General features: G+C 35.6%; 2 protein-coding genes across 3 annotated transcripts in view; one reads left to right on the top strand and one right to left on the bottom strand.

Moving 5' to 3' along the window:
* Positions 1 to 2,646, top strand: part of Cndp2 (Cytosolic non-specific dipeptidase 2) — a 31,874-nt gene extending 29,228 nt beyond the window's left edge. The window contains exons 10-11 of one of the 2 annotated variants that reach the window (XR_011334075.1): positions 1,370 to 1,475; positions 2,411 to 2,646. Coding sequence is in view for 1 of the 2 variants with exons in the window: in XM_069836490.1 (XP_069692591.1) it covers positions 1,370 to 1,414 (45 nt within the window). In the remaining variant the exon portion in view is untranslated. Of the gene's footprint in view, positions 1 to 1,369 lie in introns of both variants that reach the window. The other variant, XM_069836490.1, reaches the window with a different exon arrangement.
* Positions 1,620 to 25,903, bottom strand: LOC138706782 (alpha-L-fucosidase-like). The gene is made up of 9 exons (XM_069836475.1): positions 25,489 to 25,903; positions 23,047 to 23,188; positions 19,841 to 19,947; positions 18,111 to 18,271; positions 12,801 to 13,002; positions 12,563 to 12,703; positions 9,552 to 9,714; positions 7,479 to 7,623; positions 1,620 to 2,787 (listed from the first exon to the last, which is right to left on the bottom strand). Exons 1-9 carry the CDS (start codon positions 25,775 to 25,777, stop codon positions 2,689 to 2,691), a joined length of 1,449 nt encoding a protein of 482 aa, XP_069692576.1. The 5' UTR covers positions 25,778 to 25,903; the 3' UTR covers positions 1,620 to 2,688.
* Positions 25,904 to 26,682: the final 779 nt, after the last annotated feature.

Below are 26,682 nucleotides of genomic sequence, written 5' to 3'. Positions count from 1 at the left end.
TTCAAAGATATTATCATGACCAGCCACTGAAGCACAGATTTTGAGGTGTTCCGAATCCATTTCTTGGTTCGAGTTGCACAATGGGCAGTTAGGGGACTGATATATTCCAATTCTATGCAGGTGTTTGGCCAAACAATCATGGCCTGTTGCCAATCTAAATGCAGCTACAGACGATTTTCGTGGTAAATCGGGAATTAACTGTGGATTTTGATGCAGAGAGTTACATTTTTTCCCTTGGGATTGTGTTATCAAATTTTGTTTGTTGAAGTTTAAGTATGTAGATTTAATAAATCTTTTCACAGAGTAATACGTAGATTTAGTAACAGGTCTGTAAGTAGCAGTGCTGCCCTTCTTTGCTAAAGCATCCGCATTCTCGTTTCCCAGGATTCCACAATGGAAATACAATTCTTTTATTGAGTGATATTAATTGAGAGAGCATTTTAGTTATTTCTGCTGTTTGAGATGAAGGTGTGTGTTTAGAGACGATTGATAGAATAGCTGCTTTGGAGTCAGACAATATAACTGCATTTTTAAATTTACTGATGTGGCATAGAAGATTCCTGAGACTTTCACTCATTGCAATGATTTCTCCATCAAAACTTGTTGGTCCATACACAAGATATCTATAAAGTGAGAAGAGACAGCACGTAACACCTGCACCGGCACCTTGTTCTCTGGAGATCAAGAATCCGTCAGTGTATAAATGAAGCCAGTTTTGTGGAGGGTACCTAATATTAATTGTCTCTAAAGACAATTGTTTTAGTATTTCAGTGTTTACTTCTGATTTCAGTATTTCTTCTGTTAAATTTAGATTATATTCTATATTTAATAGAGTTAAAGGGTTTGGTTTAATTTGTAGGTTTTCTTTTAAATTCGGGATATTGATTTTCTGTTTTAATTCTTGAACAATGGATATGAAACTTTTTTGAGTTTTCAATATACAGAGAGGACTGTATGAATGCCAATTGTTTCCTGGTAATCTAATAAGTTTTTCATGTTGAATCAGTGCTTTTTCTTCTATTGTCATTTTGATGCTGTTAATATTAGTGAGGAATCTCATAGAATTTATTGGAGTTGTTTTGATTCCACCAGTAATGAGTCTGAGAGCTTGGTTTTGAACATATTCTATTTCGTTTATGAAAGGTGAAGTAATTAAAATTTCTCCGCAGTATGTCAGCACTGGCTGTATAAACATTTTGTATGTAGTGTTGAAAGTATTCCTAGAGCATCCCCATTTCTTTCCTGCTAGTCTTTTAGGAGGGAATGGCTATAAGACATAATATAGAAATGAAATCGCCATGGTTATAATGCTGTACTCATTTTTGGAACTGAAATGAGAGAAATATAATAATAATTGTTCTCATTTCAGACAAAATTGCTTGGAGCTTACCTCTACGAAATTGCCCAACTGTAAAGTGAAAAGTTCCAGACATATGTGGCGCACATTTGTGTTAAAATTAACAGGTGCTTTAAAGGTAACGGAAACAAGGGACTTAAATAGTTTGAATGTATTACACAATTTTTTACACATATAAGTTTTAAAGATAGTCCTTTTATAATGGTGTAAGTCAGTTTCAAATGTTTAAGAGAAGACTGAAGAAAGTATTTTGAATGACTGAAGTATGCAACTTGGTATTATCTGATGGTTGATAACCATATTGTATTCAGTTTGGAGTGCTTCAATTGCAAGGAATGAGGAAATTTTATCTTCTGTCACAAATGCAGTTTCAGCACTTGAATTAGTTCTGTGTTAACTGAAATACGTAAGCATAATATTGTGCTTCAAATCATGGCATGTAATATTTTTAATAGCAAAAACAATGAACTGAAACATAATCACCATCCAGTCAAAAGGACAACCGAATTTTTTATATTGTAAAAAAAAAATTGTTTTATACACATTATGTTAATGTAATTTCGTTATCAGAGTATATACATTACACTTGGAATGGAATAATTTGTATGTTACATAACTAAAGTATCTCATCATTAACACAGGCTTTCTTATATTTAGTTTCAAAGACTATATTGCAATGGTTTTCAAGATATCTCGATTTTAAGTTTATTTACGCAGATTGTTATATTAGCTTTATTTTTTCCAATGAAATGGGTTTCCGTATGTTTATTTTTTATCATCATATTATTATATTTCTTTACATGATTTTAAATTTATGGAAGTGGACATTACTTATTAACTTCTTTTGCGAACTTGGACATCATTAACAAATCTGTTTTCATACTTACTTCACAGTGGCATGCTAAGTCATGGAAGATAATGTGAAATTTTCTCATATTATATTCATTATTTGTCATAGCATATTTACAAGTTTCATATGAGAATCAGAATTAGACATAACTATTGTATTTATATATTGCATTCATTTTAATTGTCTTCATTGTCATTTTGCAGACAATTAAAATAAAAGTGGTGGAAAGAGGATGAAAGTGGAAGAAGAGATATTAATGTGAAACATCAGATATTAACTTATTTGAATGGTGTACAAGATGTATACATTGTACAAGATGTATACAGTCATTGAAATATATAGGCCTATACTAAAAAAAGTTGTGCTGAAAATAGATTGTCCACAAACTCTGTTTATATAAAGAAGTTGTTGACTGATTAAATGATCTAGTTTCGTTGAAGGTTTTATGTACATCAAACATTTCCAACTCTCACCACATTCATCAGTTCGTTACATTGGTCATCTTGAGTACCCAGGCCCATTCAGTTGGAACATCAGCTTTGTTGGGAAACTGTACATGGATTCCATCTCTGGACACCCACTGTAAAGAGAGAATTTGTTTTAAACTCGACTGAATGGAATATAAACGAAAAGTATAACATACAGTAGTACGGAAATATCATGTTTTTTTCTTCTCAGTGGCGAGTTCTTGACTGTTCATCATTCACCCATAAGAGGCCAGTTGTGTAGACCAGTTTACAGACAGAGTCATTGCCCAGGGTGCACCACAGGAGGCTGGTAAGATGAAATGATGGAGATTTGTTGGGAAGTTACAGGGGAACTGGAGCTCCCAGAGAAAATCCTGTATTTCCTGGTGCCCGTGCTCTAGCCACTGGACGTGCCACACAGGGTACCAGTAGCGATTCTGGGTTGTCTGTGGCTGCAAACTCCAAGTCACGCCAATATTTGTTTGTGGAGAATAAATACGAATAAATAAATTCGCGCATTTTTGCAAGCAGTTTGGTCTAGGACAAACTCATGTCACTGAAGTCTGCAGTGAAGGGATCTATAAAAATCCTAAGAAACCATCTCTACACGTAAATAGATTGATCTCTTTGCTATGGCAATCTGCTCACTTAAGTTGAGTCTTGCAACTAGTGCTAAATAGACGACTGTGATCACCCAATAGCAAATAAATACTAGGAAATTCTATGTTTCTTCTGGAATTAATGATGTTTTTGGTTAGTCTTTTCCAATTATTTCTAATTGTGCTATTTCTTATTCTTTTTCTTCTCCATTGTTTTCTTTATTTTATTCATTATAACAATTTTTTGGTAAGCTTTGTCTTCTAGGCAGCCTTCACTTGGAGGAAGCTGAATAAAATTTATTCCAAATAATTAGTGAAACTGTTAAAAAGGAAATAAATTAAATTTCACGTTGAGTTTGACAAGGAGATGGGCTAAGAGGCACTGTAACATCAATAAATTTAAAAAAATAGTAATAAGTCTATGGTCTGTCCCAGGAATCTGTAGAGTAACTTTGCGGATATGTGGGCGGAGTCTGTGTCAGAGTGTATTGTGAGTAGCATCAGCTCGAGGCCGCTAAGGGATAAGATGATCGTGGTAGAAGGTAGATTTCAGAAATTATCCCCTCCTTGCAAGCGATTGCTCACTTTGATCAAGCAATGCCTCCCCCCAGAGCAGTCATTGGCCGTAGCCCTTCCACATACCACTTGCTCAGAGGTCTTGTTTCGTCTTTCTACTCCACAGATTCCTGGGATGGACCATTGTTAGCTAAGTGAAAAATGAATTTTCAGTAGAAGTGGGCATGACGAACCAACTGCAATCACAAGTAAAGAGGAAACACAGAAAAGACTAAGGAAGCTTTTTTTTAGCCTACGTAATATGAGGAGATACAAAACAAAATCTGATGGAGGGAAAATTCCCTTATACATTATGCAAGAGTTGTGTAAGAATGGAGTGGCAATGAGGGAAGCAGCGAGACGATTTGACATCTGTTATGTAATCCTTCGACACTTCATAAACAATTCGAAGAAATATGTTGTTGTTGTTTTCTAATGCCAGGCATTTGACAATAAAGTCATTTGACCTCTTGCACTCCAATATTTTTCAAAGATATTATCATGGCCAGCCACTGAAGCACAGATTTTGAGGTGTTCCGAATCCATTTCTTGATTTGAGTTGCACAATGCGCAGTTAGGGGACTGATGTATTCCAATTCTATGCAGGTGTTTGGCCAAACAATCATGGCCTGTTGCCAATCTAAATGCAACTACAGACGATTTTCGTGGTAAATCGGGAATTAACTGTGGATTATGATGCAGAGAGTTCCATTTTTTCCCTTGGGATTGTGTTATCAAATTTTGTTTGTTGAAGTCTATGTATGTAGATTTAATAAATCTTTTCACAGAGTAATACGTAGATTTAGTAACAGGTCTGTAAGTAGCAGTGCTGCCCTTCTTTGCTAAAGCATCCGCATTCTCGTTTCCCAGGATTCCACAATGGGATGGTATCCATTGGAATACAATTCTTTTATTGAGTGTTATTAATTGAGAGATCATTTTAGTTATTTCTGCTGTTTGAGCTGAAGGTGTGTGTTTAGAGGCTATTGATAGAATAGCTGCTTTGGAGTCTGACAATATAACTGCATTCTTAAATTTATTGATGTGGCATAGAAGATTCCTAAGACTTTCACTTATTGCAATGATTTCAACATCAAAACTTGTTGTTCCATATCCAAGAGATCTATAAAGTGAGAAGAGACAGCACGTAACACCTGCACCGGCACCTTGCTCTCTGGAGATCAAGGATCCGTCGGTGTATAAATGAAGCCAGTTTTGTGGAGGGTACCTAATATTAATTGTCTCTAAAGACAATTGTTTTAGTATTCCAGTGTTTACTTCTGATTTCAGTATTTCTTCTGTTAAATTTAGATTATATTCAATTTTTAATAGAGTTAAAGGGTTTGGTTTAATTTGTAAGTTTTATTTTAAATTCGGGATATTGATTTTCTGTTTTAATTCTTGAACAATGGATATGAAACTTTTTTGAGTTTTCAATCTACAGAGAGGACTGTATGAATGCCAATTGTTTCCTGGTAATCTGATAAGTTTTTCATATTGAATTCGAAGAAATATAAGAAAGCTTTTCATTCACTCAGTCATTGTTATTATTAGGGGTTTCCTGTAAAAGGGATATTTTAAACATATACTCTCTATTTCCTTTCAGGACAAGATGCTGAAAATCAAGCTAACTGGCCTCTTATAGGATATTACGGCAATGTCCAAGTATGCAGTAATGATTAAGAAAATATTCTTGTATCCTACATTGAAATATATTCTCACATTTATTTAGTTTAAAGCCTAAACAGGTTAGAATGGTTGCTTTCCAATGTGGGAAAAAAATATGGCATTAATATGCCTCCACAATGGGAAGCAAATGGCATGGCTGAAGTAGATTGGTTTGCTGCTCTTTTGAAATGTCATCCAAACTTGTCAATTTGCACACCAGAAGCAACAAGTCTGGGTACAGGTACCAGTTTTATTAAATCAAATGTAGCTCAATTTTTTGACAAGCTTGGAACTGTTATGGCTAGGTGTGGTTTCAAAGCATCTGACATTTGGAATGTCGATGAAACTGGCATTACTACAGTTCAGAAATTATCCAAAGGAAAAGCTAAAAAGGAGGTGAAACAATCTCTGGTGAGCAAAGTGTTTTGGTGATGCTCACCATAGCAGTATGTGTAAATGGAAACAGCATCCTTCTTATAATCATCTTCCCTCGCAAAGAGTATCATGATCATTTTGTATGTGATCGTCCAATTGATTGCATCAGAACCGGGAATACATCGGTCTGGACAATGGAGGTGGTATTTCTCACATTTCTCCAGCATTTTATGCAGCAAATTGTCCTTCCAAGAATTATCCCGTTTTTTGCTACTGGATAACCACCAGTCACACTTGTCACCGTCTGTACTTGACTATGCAAAGAACAATGACGTCACTATGCTATCATTCCCTCTGCATTGTTCGCATAGACTACAGCCATTAGACAGGAATGTATTTGGTCTTTTTTAAAAGCACGTGAACAATGCAATGGATTCATGGATGCGAAATAATCCTGGGAAAGTCATGACAATATATGACATTCCATCTAGTGTCAAAATAGCATTTCCACTTGCTGTGACCCCGAACAATGTGCAAAATGTGGCATATGCCCCTATAACCCACATATATTCTCAGAAACCGGTTTTGCACTGGCATTTGTGACTAACAGGTCAATCCCAGTATCTGAAAACCAGGAAGAGTGTAGTTTGGTGAATGATAGTGAACAAGCATTGTTCACTTCCACCCCAAACACTGCTGGAAGATCCACTCAAACAACTGTGGAGACCAATTTGGCCAGTTCAGATACACGATACGCATTGTGTTAAGCTTGAGAAACTATAGCACAATAATACATATTGAAGAACCACCACTTGGACCCCGGACTCATTTCACCAGCATTATCACCTTCATCTCATTCAGACGCTAAATAACCTAGATGTTCATAAAGCGTCGTAAAATAACCTACTTAAAAAAAAAAAAAAGAACTACCACTATGCACCATCAGAGCTGAAGGTTGCATGAATTTACTTAGCGGACTCCATTAGGTTAATTAGCATGAGTGTAACCGTTTTTTAAGTGGGCACCAATTTTTTGTTTGTAATGGTGGTTACATCACCCACTCACGTAAACCCCCAGTATGACTGGAGGGCCACACCTGTCGTTGGTTAATGGGTCCATCGGACCTGGCCGGGAGGAGTTTTAGAGTCCACCGACCTTTCTCACAAGCACCACTTGTGGAACATTTCTACGCCATGGCATGTCAGCGTAAGAGATGAAATACCATTTCCTCTATTTCTGATGTTGTGGTTATACCGCCAATACTCGGTCCCCAGAGCCTCATCTGTAAAAGCAGGTTGCACCACGAGCAGGTTGAGGTTGGGTTTTGGATAGGAGAGGTTATGGAATACACTTCACTGTCCCTTGCAACCTGTGAAGTTCTACCTGATGGATCCACCACAGAGAAATATTGGAGAGCAAGAACGCTAATGGCTTCGTTGCCAAAGCCCGGCATTAGATAACAACAACTTAGCGGACTCCACTACTAAGCAAAACCACAAAGATTACCGTAGCATTCCCCCATAGTCACAATAAAAATGTATGCTTTATTTTTAACTACACTTTGTATGAGTTGTCTCTTATATTGCAGTTGCATGATTTCATTGTACCTGCAAATCTTGTGTATGTCCTAGGAGAGTGATAGTGGACTCTTGTACCAATCTAGGAGCAGCTAGTATCAGTTTTCCACCACGTGGCCAGTTTAATACAATGGCATACACAATTTTGTCAGCTGCACTGTTCTTCTTCGTGTACCTGTTAATATAAAGTTTATTGTGATATAATCTTATATTGAGACGAATTTAGAAAAGGGTTGTCAGAATTTCTGAAAAGTATGACCATATTATCATTTGAAAGATACGAAATGAAATCAATAATAATTAAAGAAAGAGATTTCTCTTATTCTTCAGCTTTTAATATAGGTTTCGAAAATATAAAAGATAAAGTAAGTTTAAGTAAATGTGGTATGGAAGTCTGTAAAGGAATTAAGCTTTAAACATTTATTTTTTATGTAGTGTTTATAAGAGATTCAGAAGTAGGAATTAGAATCTTAACAACCTCCTTATTTACGAGGGGGATCCAGGAATTAACGACCATTCACGCATACCCGCCGCGCAGCTGACTCCCCTTCCTTGTTTGAAGGTCAACTGGCTTCCTTAACATGTGTTCTCATAATGTTGTGAGTACTGGTTGCAACAAGTCGCCATTGTGCATTTTGTGTTACTTCAAAATGAACGACGTGATTGATAATCCCGCCGACTGTGAGGTGAGGAGTGTGATTCGATTTTTGAATGCCCGACATTTGAAACCTGCAGAGATTTACCGGCAATTGAAAGAAGTGTATGGTGATACTGTAATGAATGAAAGAAATGTGAGAAAATGGTGGGAAATGTTCAACAATGGGCGAACAAATGTCCACGATGAAACCCGACCCGGACGCCCATCACTCATCACAGAAGACCTGAAGACTAAAGTGAACGACAGAACCTTGCAAGACAGGCGCACATCACTCGACGAATTGCATATTGCCTTTCCTGACACTTCTCGTTCTTTGCTTGGTGAAATTGTGTCGCAACATCTTGGCTACCACAAAATCTGTGCACGATGGGTTCCACGGCAACTGAGTGACCAACACAAAACTCAGAGAATGGCCTCAGCATTGACATTCTTGATGCGATATCACACAGATGGAGACGCCTTTCTTGATCAAATTGTGACTGGTGATGAGACCTGGGTGTCTCACAACATCCCAGAGACCAAGCGCCAATCACGTCAGTGACATCATCCCTCATCACCCCAGAAACCGAGAAAATTCAGACTCTCTCAACACAAAAAGTCATGGCTACTGTCTTTTGGGATCGCAAAGGTGTTCTTTTGCTGGATTTCATGCCAAAAGGCACTACGATCAATGCAAATCGTTATTGTGAGACTTTATGAAAACTACGGCGAGCCATCCAAAACAAGAGGTGAGGAATGCTTTCGAGAGGAGTTGTGCTTCTTCACGACAACGCCCGTCCGCACACTGCTGCTTCAACTCGAGAATTGCTGGATCAATTGGGTTGGGAAATCTTTGATCATCCGCCCTATAGTCCAGACCTTGCTCCTAGCGATTTTCACCTTTTCACTAAGCTGAAAGACTTTCTGGGTGGTACGCGTTTAGGAAGTGATGAAGAGTTGAAGAAGACAGTGAACACCTGGCTTAATGAACTGGCGGCAGAGGAGTATAACACGGGAATTCTAAAGCTAGTGAACAGATACGACAAATGTTTAAATGTAGGTGGTGATTATGTAGAGAAGTAAAGGAAGTTTCAGTTATGTAACAGACTTTGTTTTTCAAGTAAATATATTTTTTTTAATTATTACAACAAAACGGTCGTTATTTCCTGGATCCCCCTCGTATTAACTGCTTAAGTGCAGGATAGACTAAACAATTAAATTAAATTATATTTCATTTAACGATGCTTGTAACTACTGAGGTTATATCAGCATCACTGGTGTGCCAGAATTTTGTTCCGCAGGAGTTCTTTTACATGCTGCTAAATCTAGTGACATGAGCCTGTCGCATTTAAGCACATTTAAATGCCATTGACCTGGGCCGGAATTGAACCCGCAACCTCGGGCACAGAAGACCAGCACTAAAAGAAAAGGTGATTCAATATGAATATTTCACTAAAGTTACTCACCAAACCCCGGAAGTGAAAGTGTCATTCTGATATGTCCATGGTCTGCTTGAATAGATGGCTTCTCCATTGATCTTCAGCCAGGCACCCATACTTCTAAGGCGTTCTTCAAATATAGGGGAAATAATTCCATCTTTTGTTGGCCCAACATTCATAAGTAGATTACCTAACAGAAGTTTTGAGACATGTAACTAATGAAGAATGAATACAAAATATTCTACTTGTGAGTGGCATTTTGTGTTTCTTCTTTGATTGTAAAAGCATGGAGACAAAATAAGAGCAAATCTTTTTCATTATTCTTTTTACACTGTCTCTTCATTCCCTTCCCCACTAAAATCTGAAATCCATTATTTTCAGCTAAAATTTTTACAAACATAATATTGATACCAGCTCTGATATAAGTACCCAATCCTCTCCGCAATCATTCTTGGTTTCCCAGCCTTCCACAATATCTCTGCCAGGATTCATTCCTTAAGAGCACTTTCAAGGGCATTTTGACACCTTGAAAGGGCTGTTGGAGAATGGATCCTGTGTTGCTTGGTCACCTTGGCTGTATGAACTTAGATAGAGCGGGGGGGGGCATTGAGTGAGCAAGTGGGGGTCACATGCGGCCGGTGGGCTGGTACAGCTCATTCTCATTCATCTGATAAATTCGGTGTGCACAATAGGCCTCAGTATAGCCGACGTGCAAAGGGTCATCCTTAATCTGCTCCTAGCCATTGTTGCCTAACCTAACCTAATCCTCTTATATCCATTTTTTACGTGATTTCCTGTATTGGATTTGTTAATGAGTACCAGGAAAGAACAATTAAATTAATGATATAGTGAAAGAATATATTATATTTCTTTGATCTATAACTATATCTCTATGAAACACCCCATTTTGTACGTGTCAGTCATTCTCACCATCTTTTCTTTCTCTGAAGATGACAAAGAACATTTGTATATTTTTTATGCAAAATCCCGTGAGTGCCTTGTAATCTCTTGGACTTCTTTTGGGTGGCAGATGAGTGATCCCATCACATACAGTAGGATGGTCCCACATGGTGGATGGTCTAAATAGCCACAGTTATAAGAACCCATGGACTAACAAAAACAAGTACTGTCGTACTGTACTAAGACATGGACTTAACTCATTTGAAAACATTTTAAAGGAGAATATTAAGAAAAATATATGGATCAACACAATATGAAGAATGGTGGATAAAATATAATCACACACTGTATCAGCTCTATAAATCACCTAATATCACAACCCAGATATGCCTGAAATATTTTTTTTTTTGCAATTTTTTTTGTATTTTTCAAATCTCATTTAATGCAGTATATAACTGAAGTATTTGTATGGTGTCGAAACATTCTAGTTGTAACTGGTTGAGCTAGAAACAGGTGTCCTTTTAAAAGGACAGTAGGTATATGAGCATACATTTTGAGGAATAGTTGTATACTATGCTTACATGAAAGGAAACAATGTAATTGTTGTAATTTACAGTTATTATTATTGTTGTTATTATTATTATTATTATTATTATTATTATTATTATTATTATTGTTATCAAATTATTACGTTGTTATTTTATTATAGTTTCTTTATTATTACTACTAATATTATTCTGAAGAATGATGCACTGTGGCTAAATTCGTTTTAACTCTGGAATGCTTTCGTCATTGAATAGTACTGTATTGCTATTGATATGTAAGAATAAGTAATAGGCGAAAAGAGTGTTGAAGTTTCGAGGAGGAGGTTATATTGGGAGAGAAGTGATGATACATATAATGAAGCAATTGCTGTGGCAATGTCGAAAGACAGGTTTCAGTTCATTTTCTAAACTCTACATTGTTATGACAATGACAATTTAGATAGAAAATAAGACCTCTTCCAAAAATACTAAATGAAAAACAAAAGAAACTTATGACCATTCAATACCTCCCTCCAGAACGTCACCAATCCTCCACTTGTAAACAGGTCTTGCTATGCAAATCTGGCTTTCAGGTATATCTCCCTGCGAAGCAGACTTGAATAATTTCAAATGAAAAATTGTTCCAGAGCCGGGTATCGATACCGGGACCTTTGGCTTAGCGCACCAACGCTCTGCCGACTAGCTACCCAGCAACTACACCCGACACTGTCCCTTCATATCCACACACCTCAGTGGGCTGACGAGAAGCCAGAAACCCAATTTTGAGTGCACACGAACTCTGTGTGGCATTTGTAGGCTGCATTATAGTGATATGTCTGTATTTGAGATGAAATTTCGCCCGTAGCATAATTTTCAAATATAGATAGCATTTCATGCAGAGAAAATCCACTAAAATTGAAAAAGCGAAACAATTTCGAAATATATGGGGATATGCCTACTGTCCTTTTAAAAGGACACATAAGTTTTCGTCATTGTCATGTCGTAATGAATAGATATTTCGAACACATTGTGGTTTCACGTTATATTTATGTTTATTAGGAGTCATTTGATCTACAACAATTTGTAAAATAATTCCGAACTGTAAAAATATTTAACATTCTTATCTGATTTGCGTCTCGGATGCCATAGCTGAAATAAACGAACAATTCTCACGTCCACATCTCAAACTCATCGATGACCAGAACTCTAATTACCAGTCTTATCATACCTAGCAAGCCTCTAATTAAGACCAGTAATAGTGACACCTGTGAAAAAGGAAATGCGATGACTGTAGAGAGGGTAATTTGAAACATTGACAACTGTCCTTTTAATAGGACAGTAGGCATATCTGGGTTAAAGTTGCGAGGTTTTGATAGGCAGGACATGCAAAGGGTGGACAGAAAAATCATGAAATTCAAGGAGAAGGAGAGTTTAGCAGCCTAGACATCGTTGGATGGATGGTGTAGAAGAAGATTTAAAGAACTAGAGTTAGGAGTTGGTAGATGATCGCCAAAAATAGGCAGTCGTGGAGGAGAATTCTGAGGGAAGCAGAGGCTTTTATCGACTAAAGATGATGATGATTTCATCTGTTTGTGAGTTTTAAACTCTTCATACCACCACAACTGACTGTTTCAGCTAGCGTCTTCAAGAGCTGTTTCATAGTCAGGTAGTCCGACAGCTTGGCGTTTCTACGGTAGCCCCATGATTGTTTGTCTATTGTCATACAATTCTCCCACTTATGTGGCTTTAGGACACCTGAAATAAAAGTAATCTTGCTGTTTAGACGTACGTGATTAGAGTTATTTTATTTTTGAAAGTATAAATACGACCGTAGAAACATGATTTTACATACCAGGATTGTAACGGTCAGCATAAGTGTAATAGTCACCATGTTTGCCAACATCACCTATTCCCCAGCGGTCATTTACTACTACTGTATCTTTAACTGGACTGTCATTGTATAACCAAGCAAGAAATTCTTTAGATGTCCAGTAATCATCCGTTGCTTCCCATTCACCATCAGACCAAATAACTTCTGGGGAATAAGTTTCCACCTGAAAAAGTAATTTTATATAGTAATGACATTTTACTACATAATTTGAACAAAAAGGAGTAATGTACAAATACAAGACCACTGTAATATACAGAGAAAGGCAGCAAAAAGTTACCACACTATGCAGGGGATGTTGGGGAATAGATTGCCCGCAATCCATTGCTCGACTCACAGGTAAGCTGTAGAAGTGCAGGCGGACATTCAGTTTCATTATTTACTTACTGGCTGTTAAGGAACCCAGAGGTTCATTGCCGCCCTTACATAAGCCCGGCATTAGTCCCTATCCCGAGCAAGATTAATCCATTCTCCATCATCATATCCCACCTCCCTCAAATCCATGTTAATATTATCTTCCCATCTACGTCTCGGTCTCCCTAAAGGTCTTTTTCCCTCCGGCCTCCCAACTAACACACTATATGGATTTCTGGATTCGCCCATACTTACTACATGCCCTGCCCATCTCAAACGTCTGGATTTAATGTTCCTAATTATGTCAGGTGAAGAATACAATGCGTGCAGTTCTGCGTTGTGTAACTTTCTCCATTCTCCTGTAACTTCATCCCTCTTAGCCCTAAATATTTTCCTAAGCACCTTATTCTCAAATACCCTTAACCTATGTTGCTCTCTCAAAGTGAGAGTCCAAGTTTCACAACTATAAAGAACAACCGGCAATATAACTGTTTTATAAATTCTAACTTTCAAATTTTTTGACAGCGGACTGGATGCTAAAAGCTTCTCAACCGAATAATAACAGGCATTTCCCATATTTATTCTGTGTTTAATTTCCTCCCGAGAGTCATTTATATTTGTTACTGTTGCTCCAAGATATTTGAACTTCTCCACCTCTTCAAAAGATAAATTTCCAATTTTTATATTTCCATTTCGTACAATATCCTCGTCACGAGACATAATCATATACTTTGTCTTTTCGGGATTTACTTCCAAACCTATCTCTTTACTTGCTTCCAGTAAAATTCCCGTGTTTTCCCTAATCGTTTGTGGATTTTCTCCTAACATATTCACGTCATCCGCATAGACAAGCAGCTGATGTAACCCGTTCAATTCCAAACCCTCTCTGTTATCCTGGACTTTCCTAATGGCCATACTCTAGAGCAAAGTTAAAAAGTAAAGGTGATAGTGCATCTCCTTGCTTTAGCCCGCAGTGAATTGGAAACGCATCTGACAGAAACTGACTTATACGAACTCTGCTGTACGTTTCACTGAGACACATTTTAATTAATGGAACTAGTTTCTTGGGAATACCAAATTCAATAAGAATATCATATAAAACTTCTCTCTTAACCGAGTCATATGCCTTTTTGAAATCTATGAATAACTGATGCACTGTACCTTTATACTCCCATTTTTTCTCCAATATCTGTCGAATACAAAATATCTGGTCAATAGTTGATCTATTACGCCTAAAACCACACTGATGATCCCCAATAATTTCATCTACATCAGTTTCATTACAGTAGGCCTAAAATTCTCGAGTGGTGGGGATGGAGTGTGCAGACAACGGGGAGCATACGGAGCGTTTAGTTGACGAATGGAGTCACAACACAAATTATAATGTTCAATAACAAGTGTAGTAATACAACACTACGTAATAATGTGCCCACAACAAACACGTACCCTGCATAATGTAGTAACTTTTCGTTGCCTCTCTCTGTACTTTAATAATGTTAATCATAGCAAACATATTGTCTCATGTTTAATCTTCAGTTAACTCAAATAGCTCATCAGATGTAAGCCAGATATGTTGGAAGATACATGATACTGGCTTTCGAGATGGGCACTTCCTTATACACAGTGATAATGAGAATGTACTGGGAAAATGGTGAAATGAAACATTTAATCTAACAAAATAATAGTGTTATTGATTTTGAGAAGTCATCCTCTCCTTCTTATGTGCTTCCACTTAGAGAACTTACAGCATTATGTTTCCACTATATTGATTATGCTTGTTTCCATAAGTTGTTGTTTGAGGGTCGAATTCATAGTCGTCACTTATAAAATGAGGAAACACTTAAGTAATGAGCATTTCCTTAGCATTTATTTTAGATTGTATTGCAGAGACGCTACTCTTTCATATGCCCTGAGCATTCCCTTGACATCGAAAGAAATATGGCAACATGGCTAGACGTGAACAACGCTTTCGTACATACAATTGTTTTCCAGCACCTTCAAATTGTTAAATCAACATTATTATCGTACACAAATTACAGAAGTAAATATTATAGTGATAAAAATTATACAAAATGTCCAGAAAGCATTTTACAGAAGAAAGACGGGAGCTAAGAGAAATAGTTATGAAATATAGAGATATCGTCGAAAGTAAAAAAATCTGATTTATTGTTCTCTCCAAAAGAAGACATTGACATGGGATAATATTGCAGTTGAATTTAATGCAAACTCCGAAAATATTCCTGTAAATAAATCATTTAAATTTATTTTTCAGTTATTTTTGTGGTAAACAAAGTGGAATGGTGTAATTACGAAAATTTTAACAGCTTATTCCTTGGGTAGAATACAAACGAAAATAAAAATAACACTTTGTTGGGACGTGAATACTTTTCGAAAAAATACAATTTAAACCCTCCTAAATGATGTTGCAGCATAAAATCTCAAAGCAACCAGTACTTTCAGCAGTGGTGAAATCAGTAAGCCTCATGGTTGTATTGTGAATTTCAATGAGAGACACCAGAATATCCACAACAGTGTTCTTGTCGAAACGGTATCTCCTCTTAAATTGTTGGTCATTGTATATGTCTGAAGGGTTTTCCATATCTCTGATATATCTTTTGTTCTGCCGAAACACATTTTGCATTTTCATTATAGAACTCAATCATAATCATCATCTATTGTACGCTGAATCAGCTGATTACAGTGCATATGAGGAAACACTTGAGTAAGCTGACAAACTACCTTATTTGAATAAGTGTTCACTTCAATGGGATTTATGAATTGGAAATGATTATAAGCAACTGCTTAAGGGTTTCCTTACAATAAGTGTTGACTATGAATTCGGCCCTTAGTATGTCTTCTATACTGTAGTTAACCATCTTTTGTGTATTCAATAATTGTATGATGCATTCCATTAGTATATGCTGTGATATTGCCTTGTGTTGGTGGCCTAGTTTACAGAAGGGGATGTGAAGAGCTTGAATCAGTAGAGATAGAAGTGAGTGACAATGTGGCAAATTCTTGGTTTTTCTTCAAAAGAGTGCAGAATTCTGGGCAGGTTTTCATATATTGATACAGCTGCATTATCTGTTAAGTTTGTGGAAAATAGCATCTGAGAAAACATCACTCCATTTCTCAATTAGAATATTGCAACAAGTGATGCGTCATAACGAATTTTTGTCTTCTGTGAGATGACTACATGACGAAGCACCTGCTTAGAATTGGTATCACTGTGTCACCACATTAAGACTATTACGTTAAAGAACTATATACAAAAAAACAACTTCACAAAACTAGCTGACTGGTGCTGAAATTGCTAGAAGAGTAATGACATGTTCGACACTGATGGTATATGATAAAATAACTTCTTAAACAAGTGCGACAAATGTTTGGAACTAGAAGGCAGATAGTTTTACATCTCATTTCTTAACTTGAATGAATAAAAATCTACTGAACGAATAGATCACTTATATTTAGTAATATTTTACATTAATAGTTTCCAAAGTGTAAACTAAGTAATTTATACAATTCAAATTTCAAAATTGAATTTGGGGGTCCAAAGAATTTTTTTTAATTAATAAAACTTTGGACCGACCTAACTTCATTAGAAATTGACCTAAAGTAGAACTTCCTTCGCCAAAATGATCCCCTATGTATGGAGAATGTTACAAACTAAAAGTATTTATTAATCTTTAACTGTTCAAAAGATATGATGCATTATATAAGAACTTTAGTATATATTTGTATATTTTTTGGGATAAATTAATTATAATCGATTGAAAATAATAATACATAGCCACATGTTAAGCTTTAATTTGGTACCTCAATGAAATCTTTTGCCCAATTGGAAGTCTACATTTTGTCCGTCGCAAGGATAATAAATGTCGGAAAATGTGAAATAGGAGAAAACAGACACTGAAGATGGCATAGAAAGTATAGTGCTCTTATATTATAAATGCCCAAATAATTATGAAATTATTGAGATAATGGATACAAGTTATATATTTTTTAAAACTAGAAAAAATGAGCTTTCAGATGAGGCAAAAACATTATTTACCAAAATGTTGAAGAAATCTGACATTTCTAGAGTCGATATAGGCCTATGACTGGCTCAGTTGAGAGGTAGGTTGCTGTGTTGAGGTTTCTCTACAATCTGTTCGCCCTGTACCGTAACTTGGTATACTGCAAATTTTATTGTCACTTTCCAAGATGTAAACTTATATCTCTAGAAAAGAAACTTGTATCTATGATTAATTAATTTAATGTGTAAACATGCTCGACCATGCCGAAATGTAGTAATTATACACCTGGTAGCAGCCCTTTAATGCATGTCATTAAAGTACACCTATTCATTAAAGTTCAGGTTTTCGATTATTCTCGGATATGCAGTCAAAGGACAACGAGGGAAACGTCACCGAGGCTGGAAATCCAATACTGTTGCAGAAGGTTATGTTCTGTTACTATAATAATTAGCGTTAATTGTAAGTAATATTCAAATAAATTCAATTTGTCATCTCGTTTTTCAATTCTAAATCAATTTCCAGGTTATATCTAAATTAGTTCATGTTATTCTCTAAATTATATTACGGTCAATGACATTATTGTTCCTCGGAAAAAATCAATACTTTCGCATCACGAGCTATGCACAAGGTCACTTCCGATCTTCAGTCAGATGCGAATAAAATGAATACTTTTGAATAATTTCAAGTTAGAAATATGGTCGAGCATAAAAAGTCGTATGAAACTTGCCTATAATGTTAATTAAGATGCTTGTATGAAAATTATGAAACTCACTTGTGCTCGTTTCATTAACGAACATACTCGCTCGTTGCATAATGTACTATTATGAAATCATTTGATAATATAGCTGCTATTTCAAATGTGCGTTGTTTTGTGTTAAACTGCTTTGGAAGCTGGACATACCAATTCATACAGCTCAGGCATAGTCTTCTGTTTCACGAAGAGCTGAGTGCTGAAATTATTCCCCTTGTCATACAGGTACAATGGATTAAACCATTCATACAGGGAGTGGTACAATCCAAATTTCAGGTCTGTCTTCTCTCGAATTGCATTTGCTAGGTCACCTACAACAAACATGTATGTAAGCTGAGTGATATTACGAATTTGCGCAGTAATATATTAGATTAAATAGTTTTTATTTGCTTTCGCTAATATTAATATTTAAGGGGAGAGGATGGTATTTTTATAAACCTTTTTTCCTATTTGGTGTAAAATATTAATTTTTTGTATGTAGAGAGCTCATAGCTGTGGCAACTCAACCAAATATAAATATTTTGAAAAAAATTATTTGGGGGCCCAAATTTGAAAAAAAATACACCCAATGCAGAATTGTACTATAGTCCCGACGCTGTTATTTCCGGCGTGACTCCGTCTCTTTGCTTACGTCTTAGAAAGTGAAGGCTGTATAAAGTCTAAGTAGGTAGTATCATTCGCCATTTTTGTTATTACGTTGCCGAGCTACCATACGAGGAATCTATTTGCCACACCGTTAAACATTATCATGTCGTAGCTCCTATGATAATAAATCAAACGCAATGTAATTCAGCAAATAATTGAGCGGCAAATAACGTCTTCGTATGCTTTCTGCGAACACCATCGAAAGAGCTAAAATGGCGGGTGATTATATTAAGTATTTATCGAGCCTTAAGAAATGAATCAGCGAATCACAAGATGCACACGTTTAAATGTAGCCGACCTGCAACGCGATTGGCTGCCAGAAATTAGAGTGACGGGACTACAAAACCGATATTATCTAAACTGTCTTTAAAGATAGATTCAAACAGTTGTTTGCAATGTATTTGCAAAAGCATGTTCTACAAACTGTCCATAACAGAATTTTGTTATTAGTCCCTACGTTTGTAAAATAAACAATTAAAATTTAATAACACTTTTCTGATTTCCTTTCTTGCAAACAAACGGACGTATTTTTAAAATGAAATCAAGTAACAAAATTCTGTTACAGAGAAAAGTTTCCTAATAGCCTAAAGAATGTGTGTTCCAAATTTCATGCATGTATCTTTAATAGTTCAGAAATTATATCCATTTTTGTCTGGCAATGTAGCAAAAAAAAATGAAGTTACTGGAAACCGATAAAAGGGGGTGTGTGATTTAAAAATCCATAGCGCAGGAGGTTTAAAAATGACTTCTCAACATCCGATAAGGGCACAAATACCCACAAAATATTTTGCAATGCATTCCACGCATATCAAAGAGTATTTAAAAACTTTTCTTTTTTTTTTTTTTTTTTTTTTTGAAAATTTAGTTTACCAGAAACAACAATAAAAGTGGGCGAGTGTTTTATAAATCCATAACGCAGGAAGTTTAAAAATGGCGACTCAACATCCGATAAGGGCACAAACACCCACAAAATGTTATGCTATGCATTCCACACATATCACAGAGTATTTTTAAGTTTCTTTCTCTCTCTCTCTCTCTCTCTCTCTCTCTCTCTCTCTTCCCCCCCCCCACCAAAAAATACCATCCTCTCACCTTAATATGTGATTAAAAGAATACTTTTACCAAAATCATATCTTTGTACCGGTATCATATTTCTTTTAGGGAAGACATTTCTCACAATCTTACATATTTTATTCTGGGACAGTTGTTATAATGAACAAAATATACTATGTCACCTAATAAATCCCTGTGTGGGCCTACATCCATGGCATTCCAACTGAAAGCTGTCGTAGATGGCCACAGAGTATATCCTTCATGATGTTTGCTTGTCAGGACCACGTACCTAGAATATCGTTTTCATGTATTATATATTAATCTCAGAATTGAGAGATATGGTTGAAATTATGTCATAAAGATAAATTGTGGTAAAGCAATTGAAAGCCTACGACTTAGTGTTTGGATATGGAAAAGAATGGAGTGTGTGAAGTGGATAGACAGAATAAGAAACGAAGTTGTGTTGGAAAGAGTGGGTGAAGAAAGAATGATGCTGAAACTGATCAGAAAGAGAAAAAGGGATTGGTTGGGTCACTGACTGAGAAGAAACTCCCTATTGAAGGATGCACTGGAAGGAATGGTGAACGAGAGAAAAGTTCGAGGCAGAAGAAGATATCAGATGATAGACGACATTAAGATATATGGATCATATGAGGAGACAAAGAGGACAGCAGTAAATAGGAAAAATTGGAGAATGCTGGCTTTGTGTATTTTTTGATTATCGATATTCATTAATTTAAATTATTATATATTATTTAATGTATTTATTAATTTAATAGCATAATGTATGGGACAAGCAGTGACAAAACTGGATGACTGACGACAGACTCCACTTTTCGTTGGATCTCCCTGTACCTACTGAAGAGGGATATTTTTAAGCACTATACTTTCATACTAGTAGTAGTAGTAGTATTTATTCCATATTTATAAACCCTATTTTACATATAGTATATTAGGGTTATATTTTAAACTAATCATAACAAATTGAAACTTACAGACTACCATACAATAAATATACACTTGTAAGAGTGTAACATATATAAATTAATTAGATTAATGTCTTGAAATTACAGTCGAAAAACATAGAGAATTTAACATGAATAGCATGTTGCACTTATAGATAATATTATGACACTTAGCTAATATACACACATACATACATACATGCTTACTTACGTATGTAGAGACATAACATATAGATACATAATATATATATATATATATATATATATATATATATATATATATGTATCTGTGTGTGAGTGTATGTATGTATGTATGTATGTATGTATGTATGTATGTATGTATGTATGTATGTATGCATGTGTATATGTATAAATATATGTCTACATGTTGTTATATTATGTCTACAAATGTACATATTTTAGCGAAATGTCTTAATATGATCTACAAGTTCAACATGTCTATTCATGTTAAATTCTCTAGGTATTTCGATTATAATTTCAATACTTTCATACTAATTTAGGGTTCCCAGAGTCCCGTAAAATACAGGATCGTCCCATTTTTCGCTAATGCGTCCTGTATTTGAGAGTTCTAAACTGAGAAAAAACGGAAAAGTTACAATGTCTATTCTACATTACAAATTACAAACATCACACTCATCATTGCAGGTGACTGTAAATGGACTATTATGAAACAATTATTGTGAGTTATTAATTTCCTAAGGTGAGTGATGGCAACACCAAACGTTTAGATGAAGCCTGGTGGATCTTTTTAAAAGTACTGAAGGAGAACTCTGAAATTTGAAGAGGGTAGTGGAGTTCATTATGTGTATCCCTGGGACAAAGACGTGTGTCAGAAGATTATTTTCTCACATGAACGCTCTATAGATTGATGAGAAAAATAAATTATCTATACTTACTTACTTACTTACAAATGGCTTTTAAGGAACCCGAAGGTTCATTGCCGCCCTCACATAAGCCCGCCATCGGTCCCTATCCTGTGCAAGATTAATCCAGTCTCTATCATCATATCCCACCTCCCTCAAATCCATTTTAATATTATCCTCCCATCTACGTCTCTGCCTCCCCAAAGATCTTTTTCCCTCCGGTCTCCCAACTAACACTCTATATGCATTTCTTGATTCGCCCATATGTGCTACATGCCCTGCCCATCTCAAACATCTGGATTTAATGTTCCTAATTAAGTCAGGTGAAGAATACAATGCGTGCAGTTCTGCGTTGTGTAACTTTCTCCATTCTCCTGTAACTTCATCCCGCTTAGCCCCAAATATTTTCCTAAGCATCTTATTCCCAAACACCCTTAACCTATGTTCCTCTCTCAGAGTGAGAGTCCAAGTTTCACAACCATACAGAACAACCGGTAATATAACTGTTTTATAAATTCTAACTTTCAGAATTTTTGACAGCAGACTAGATGATAAAAGCTTCTCAACTGAATAATAACACGCATTTCCCATATTTATTCTGTGTTTAATTTCCTCCCGAGTGTCATTTATATTTGTTACTGTTGCTCCAAGATATTTGAATTCTTCCACCCCTTCGAAGAATAAATCTCCAATTTTTATATTTCCATTTCGTACAATATTCTGGACACGAGACATAATCATATACTTTGTCTTTTCGGGATTTACTTCCAAACCGATCTCTTTACTTGCTTCAAGTAAAATTTCCGTGTTTTCCCTAATCGTTTGTGGATTTTTTCCTAACTGTATTTGACAGATAATGGAGAAAAAATGTGAGTATAAGGGTACAGTACATCAGTTATTCATAGATTTCAAAAAGGCATATGATTCGGTTAAGAGGGACAATGGAGTTAGATTAGTCAACTTTGCCACATCGAAAAATTTAATTGTCAAAAATACAACATTCCCCCATAAGTATATACATAAATAAATTATCTATAAGAACAGTAAAATCAATGCATGTTGTAAAATCATTCTTCAGTGAGGATTGTGTTGCTTTTCATGACATGATTATTCAAAATAAACAATTGTTAAATGAAATTCATTCTTCAGAGAAATATTGCAAGGCCAAGGTGGATTGATTTATAATAGTATTGTCACGTGAGTAGAGTATTTTGTAATAACTTAGTAAAAGCAATTTGAAGGCAACTTACATAAAGAAGCTTAAACTTAATGCAAATATGCTCCCTAACAATTTTGTTTACTATTTGTATACTTACCCTTAGTTAGTAAAGTGTTTGTATAGTAAACTTTACTATACACACTTTGAAAGATTGGCATATTTGATGGGTGCGCATACTAAACTTACCCAGTGATAACTGATAAGGGTCCCATATTTTTTTCAAATATGTCTGGGAATCCTATACTAATTAAGAAAACAGAACATACCTCTTTTATGTATATTTGCTTTAGAACTATAATTTAATATTTATAAATATTTACTTTGCTCCAGAGCTCTGAAATATTTCTGCCCACTCGTCAGGATTGTAAAATTCTGCTGTAAAGTCACGAGCAAAATCCTGGTAGGTGAAATTTGGAGGATAATTCTTCTTCATGAATTCCACATATGCCTGTAATTTTTTACCTGGTATCAAAGAATAAGACAACATTCGTTATACACAGTATGTTTGTTACGAACATTTGTCAGGGTAACATTAATCACTCACTGTAGTATTATAGAATATCAAAATACTCAATTGTAAAATTGAGAGCAGAAGGAAAAGAGAAACCACGGCTTATTTCGTATCAGAATACGAGATTGGCATTAAAACTGTGCGCGATTTAATGAAAAACAAGGATAAAGTGTATAAGGTATGTAAATCTACAACAGGAGACCTCTACTATTCCTGTCTTTCCGCAAACAAATATTACAAGTAATTTCCTTGGCACTTATAAACCCATCATTGACAAGCAGACTTAAATTACTGAACTTCTGGTCCACTACTTAGCATTTTAAACACAAACCACGGAAGGAATTACAAAACTTTAATATGCACTTAATTTATGAAAATATTTTATGATACGAATTACCCATTTTTTCGATTAACCGGCCAGTCTACTCCCTTCATTACCACGGATAATAGAGTTTCTACTGTAACATGATATGCTTATTATTTATGTATTACAATTTCAGAACTGGATTACTATGCGAACAAAGTTGAGTTACAGATTTGTAAGAGCAATATTAGTTTAACAGTGTAACGCTGAATCTTTATTTCACTACATGAAATTAGTAATATACTGATTGTGTTTTTAATTAACTCATGAGTTTGGAATTAAAAAGTCCTCGAAAAATTTCAAAACTGATAGAAAATAACTGTTATATTCGATCAAATTTATTATTATTACCGGTACCGAGCATGGTAGAGTAATGTATTGCATTTGAAAGGTACGGGGTTCGATTCTAGGTACATACCAGCTATCTTGACTTGAGTATTTCATGGTTTCCTAAGCCCCAGTAGTACCAATTGAAAGCGCCATGACCCAATAACAACAATTACAATATACTGCATACAGAATCAAATTACGTAAAAAAAAAATATATATATATATATATATATATATATATATATATATATTGCGATGGTGGCACCAGTACGTTCTCTCCTGGTCGCTCTACAGGCACAACCCACTGTAGGCACTGCAGTGAGTTTGAAACTTTACCACATGTGCTTGGGAGTTGCCCACAGGGAGAAGTACTCAGAATAAAACGTCACAACATCATACGTTCTATGATCGCAGATGCACTTCGATCCAAAAATCTAGACGTTCACGAGGAAGTTCATTGTATTGCTGATGGTGGGAGCAATCGTAGGATTGATATCATAGCTATAAATAGGAATAAACAGATAGCGGAAATAATTGATCCTATGATCACATTTGAAATCTCAGCCACTCAACCATCTGAAGTGAACGAAGAGAAAAAGAAAATCTACGAGCCCATGATTCAGTACCTATCAGCGAAATACAACATTGAAAAAATCAAAGTTACCGGTCTCTTCTTCGGAGCGAGAGGCACCATTCTGAAAGCCTTTGTAAAGTAGAGGGAAAAATACAAGCTGACGAGAGATCTTCAAGATGCCATCGTCACCACCATTGTAAAATTTTCTGTAGCGATATTTCGTCAGCATCTTTATGGCGTACATTCAATTTAAATTATATTGGGTTCTATTTTTTTTCTTCTTATGTCTTAATAACTTTTGTCTGAAACCTGTTTATATAATTTTCCATTTTAAATTTTATTGTGAGCTATTCTGTGTCGCAGGGCAAACCCAAAATATTGGGTCAGACCAATAAATTAATTTTTTTTATGACCAGCCTCATGGTCTAGTGGTCAGAGCTTATACTATAGTTCATGAGGTACCGGGTTCGATTCCTGGTTAGAGCACAGGAATTTTTCCTTAAAGGGGATTATTCCTATATTCGTCCATGGTCTGGAATTTAGGTTAAGTTTAGATTTAAGACCTCTCCTGGCACTACATAATCATAGTCATCCTATCATATCATCGGGGTAATGTAACTCCGCCTTCCAGGTGCCCCAACCTCAGAAGTGGGTTACAACTAACTAAGCCACTGCCAGGAGAGAAGACCAGAAATGTCAAAAAGATGACTTGATGGCACTGGATAAAAAAAAATTATAGTTAAAATATGCTAGGTATGTATAAAATGAAATTATATAAAATATAGTAGATACTAATCACTGTTACAATTGACTGTTAATAAGCAAACAGAAAACAAAATCATGTAAAGCAGTTGACAGTTATAGTTACAACCTTGTATATGTAGTTTATAAAATTTAATAATAACCTAGCAGAAATTTTAGAATGAAAAATATAGTAAAGCTTATTTTTTTTCAAGGTTACTATTATATACAGTGAAGATTACCTTTCCAATCAATCCAGAACCATTCAGAACCAAAACTTGGCACCGAAAATACACCCCAATGAATGAAGATGCCAATTTTAGCATCATCATACCACTGAGGCAGAGGCCGGGTGTCTAGACTATCCCATGTTGGAGTGTATGTGCCAGATGTATTGTGTTTTACACTTTGTATATCATTTGTTTCAACATTTTCTATTCTTGTCACTATAAATGTTCTCTCAGTTGTAGTCTTTGATGATGTCGGTATTCCAAGTGCCAGTAAAAACAACCACCAACAAAGTTTCTTCATCGTAAGCTATGTATTGCTGTGAGCTTTAAAGTAGATATGCTGCTCCACCGCTAAAATTAAATATAGAAGGTCAAAGTACTATTGCATTATCAGTTATCTTCTTCACTGACCCTTGTGTGTGCTTGCTTCAAAACATAAATATTCATATGTGCTGTGTATTGTGTAACCATTGCAATAAATTAATGTAGATGTTAGATGTTTAGGGAAATGCCTCTTTTGTACAGATGAACTTTTTGGTTGGTTAAGGCTGGTTCACAATAAACCGGGAACGGAAACGACAACGAGAACGGAAATAATGTTAAAATAATAGTACATTATGCAACGAGCCTATAATGATAGTAATTAAGATGCAAGGATGTTTATGAAACGAGCATAAGCGAGTTTCATAATTTTCATATGAGCGTCTTAATTACCATTATAAGCAAGTTTCATACGACTTTTTATGCTCGACCATATTTCTAACTTGAAATTATTCATAAGTATTCATGTTATTCTTATGTGACTGGGGAGCGAACTGACCTTGTGCAATCTCGTAAATTGTGAGATGTGCGCAGACGCGAAAGTATTTATTTTTTCCGGGCAATGAATGTCGACGACCTTGATATAATCTCGAGAGTAAGATAAACGTTAAACTTGATATAACCTTGAAATTGAATTCGACATTGAAAAACGAGATGACAAATTGAATTTATTTGAATATTACTTACAATTAACGCTAATTATTATAGTAACAGAACATAACCTTCTGCGACAGTATTGGATTTCCAGCCTGCATGACGTTTTGCTAGTTGTCTTTCGATTGCATATCCGAGAATAATCGAAAACCTGAACTTTAATGAATAGGTGTACTTTAATGAGGTCCATTAAAGGATTGCTACCAGGTGTATAATTACTAATCTCGGCAT

The sequence above is a fragment of the Periplaneta americana genome, chromosome 1, assembly GCF_040183065.1.
Source record: "Periplaneta americana isolate PAMFEO1 chromosome 1, P.americana_PAMFEO1_priV1, whole genome shotgun sequence".
Lineage (NCBI taxonomy): Eukaryota > Metazoa > Arthropoda > Insecta > Blattodea > Blattidae > Periplaneta > Periplaneta americana.
The sequence above is the reverse complement of the archived record's forward strand: the minus strand, read 5'-3'. Positions and strand labels throughout refer to the sequence as shown.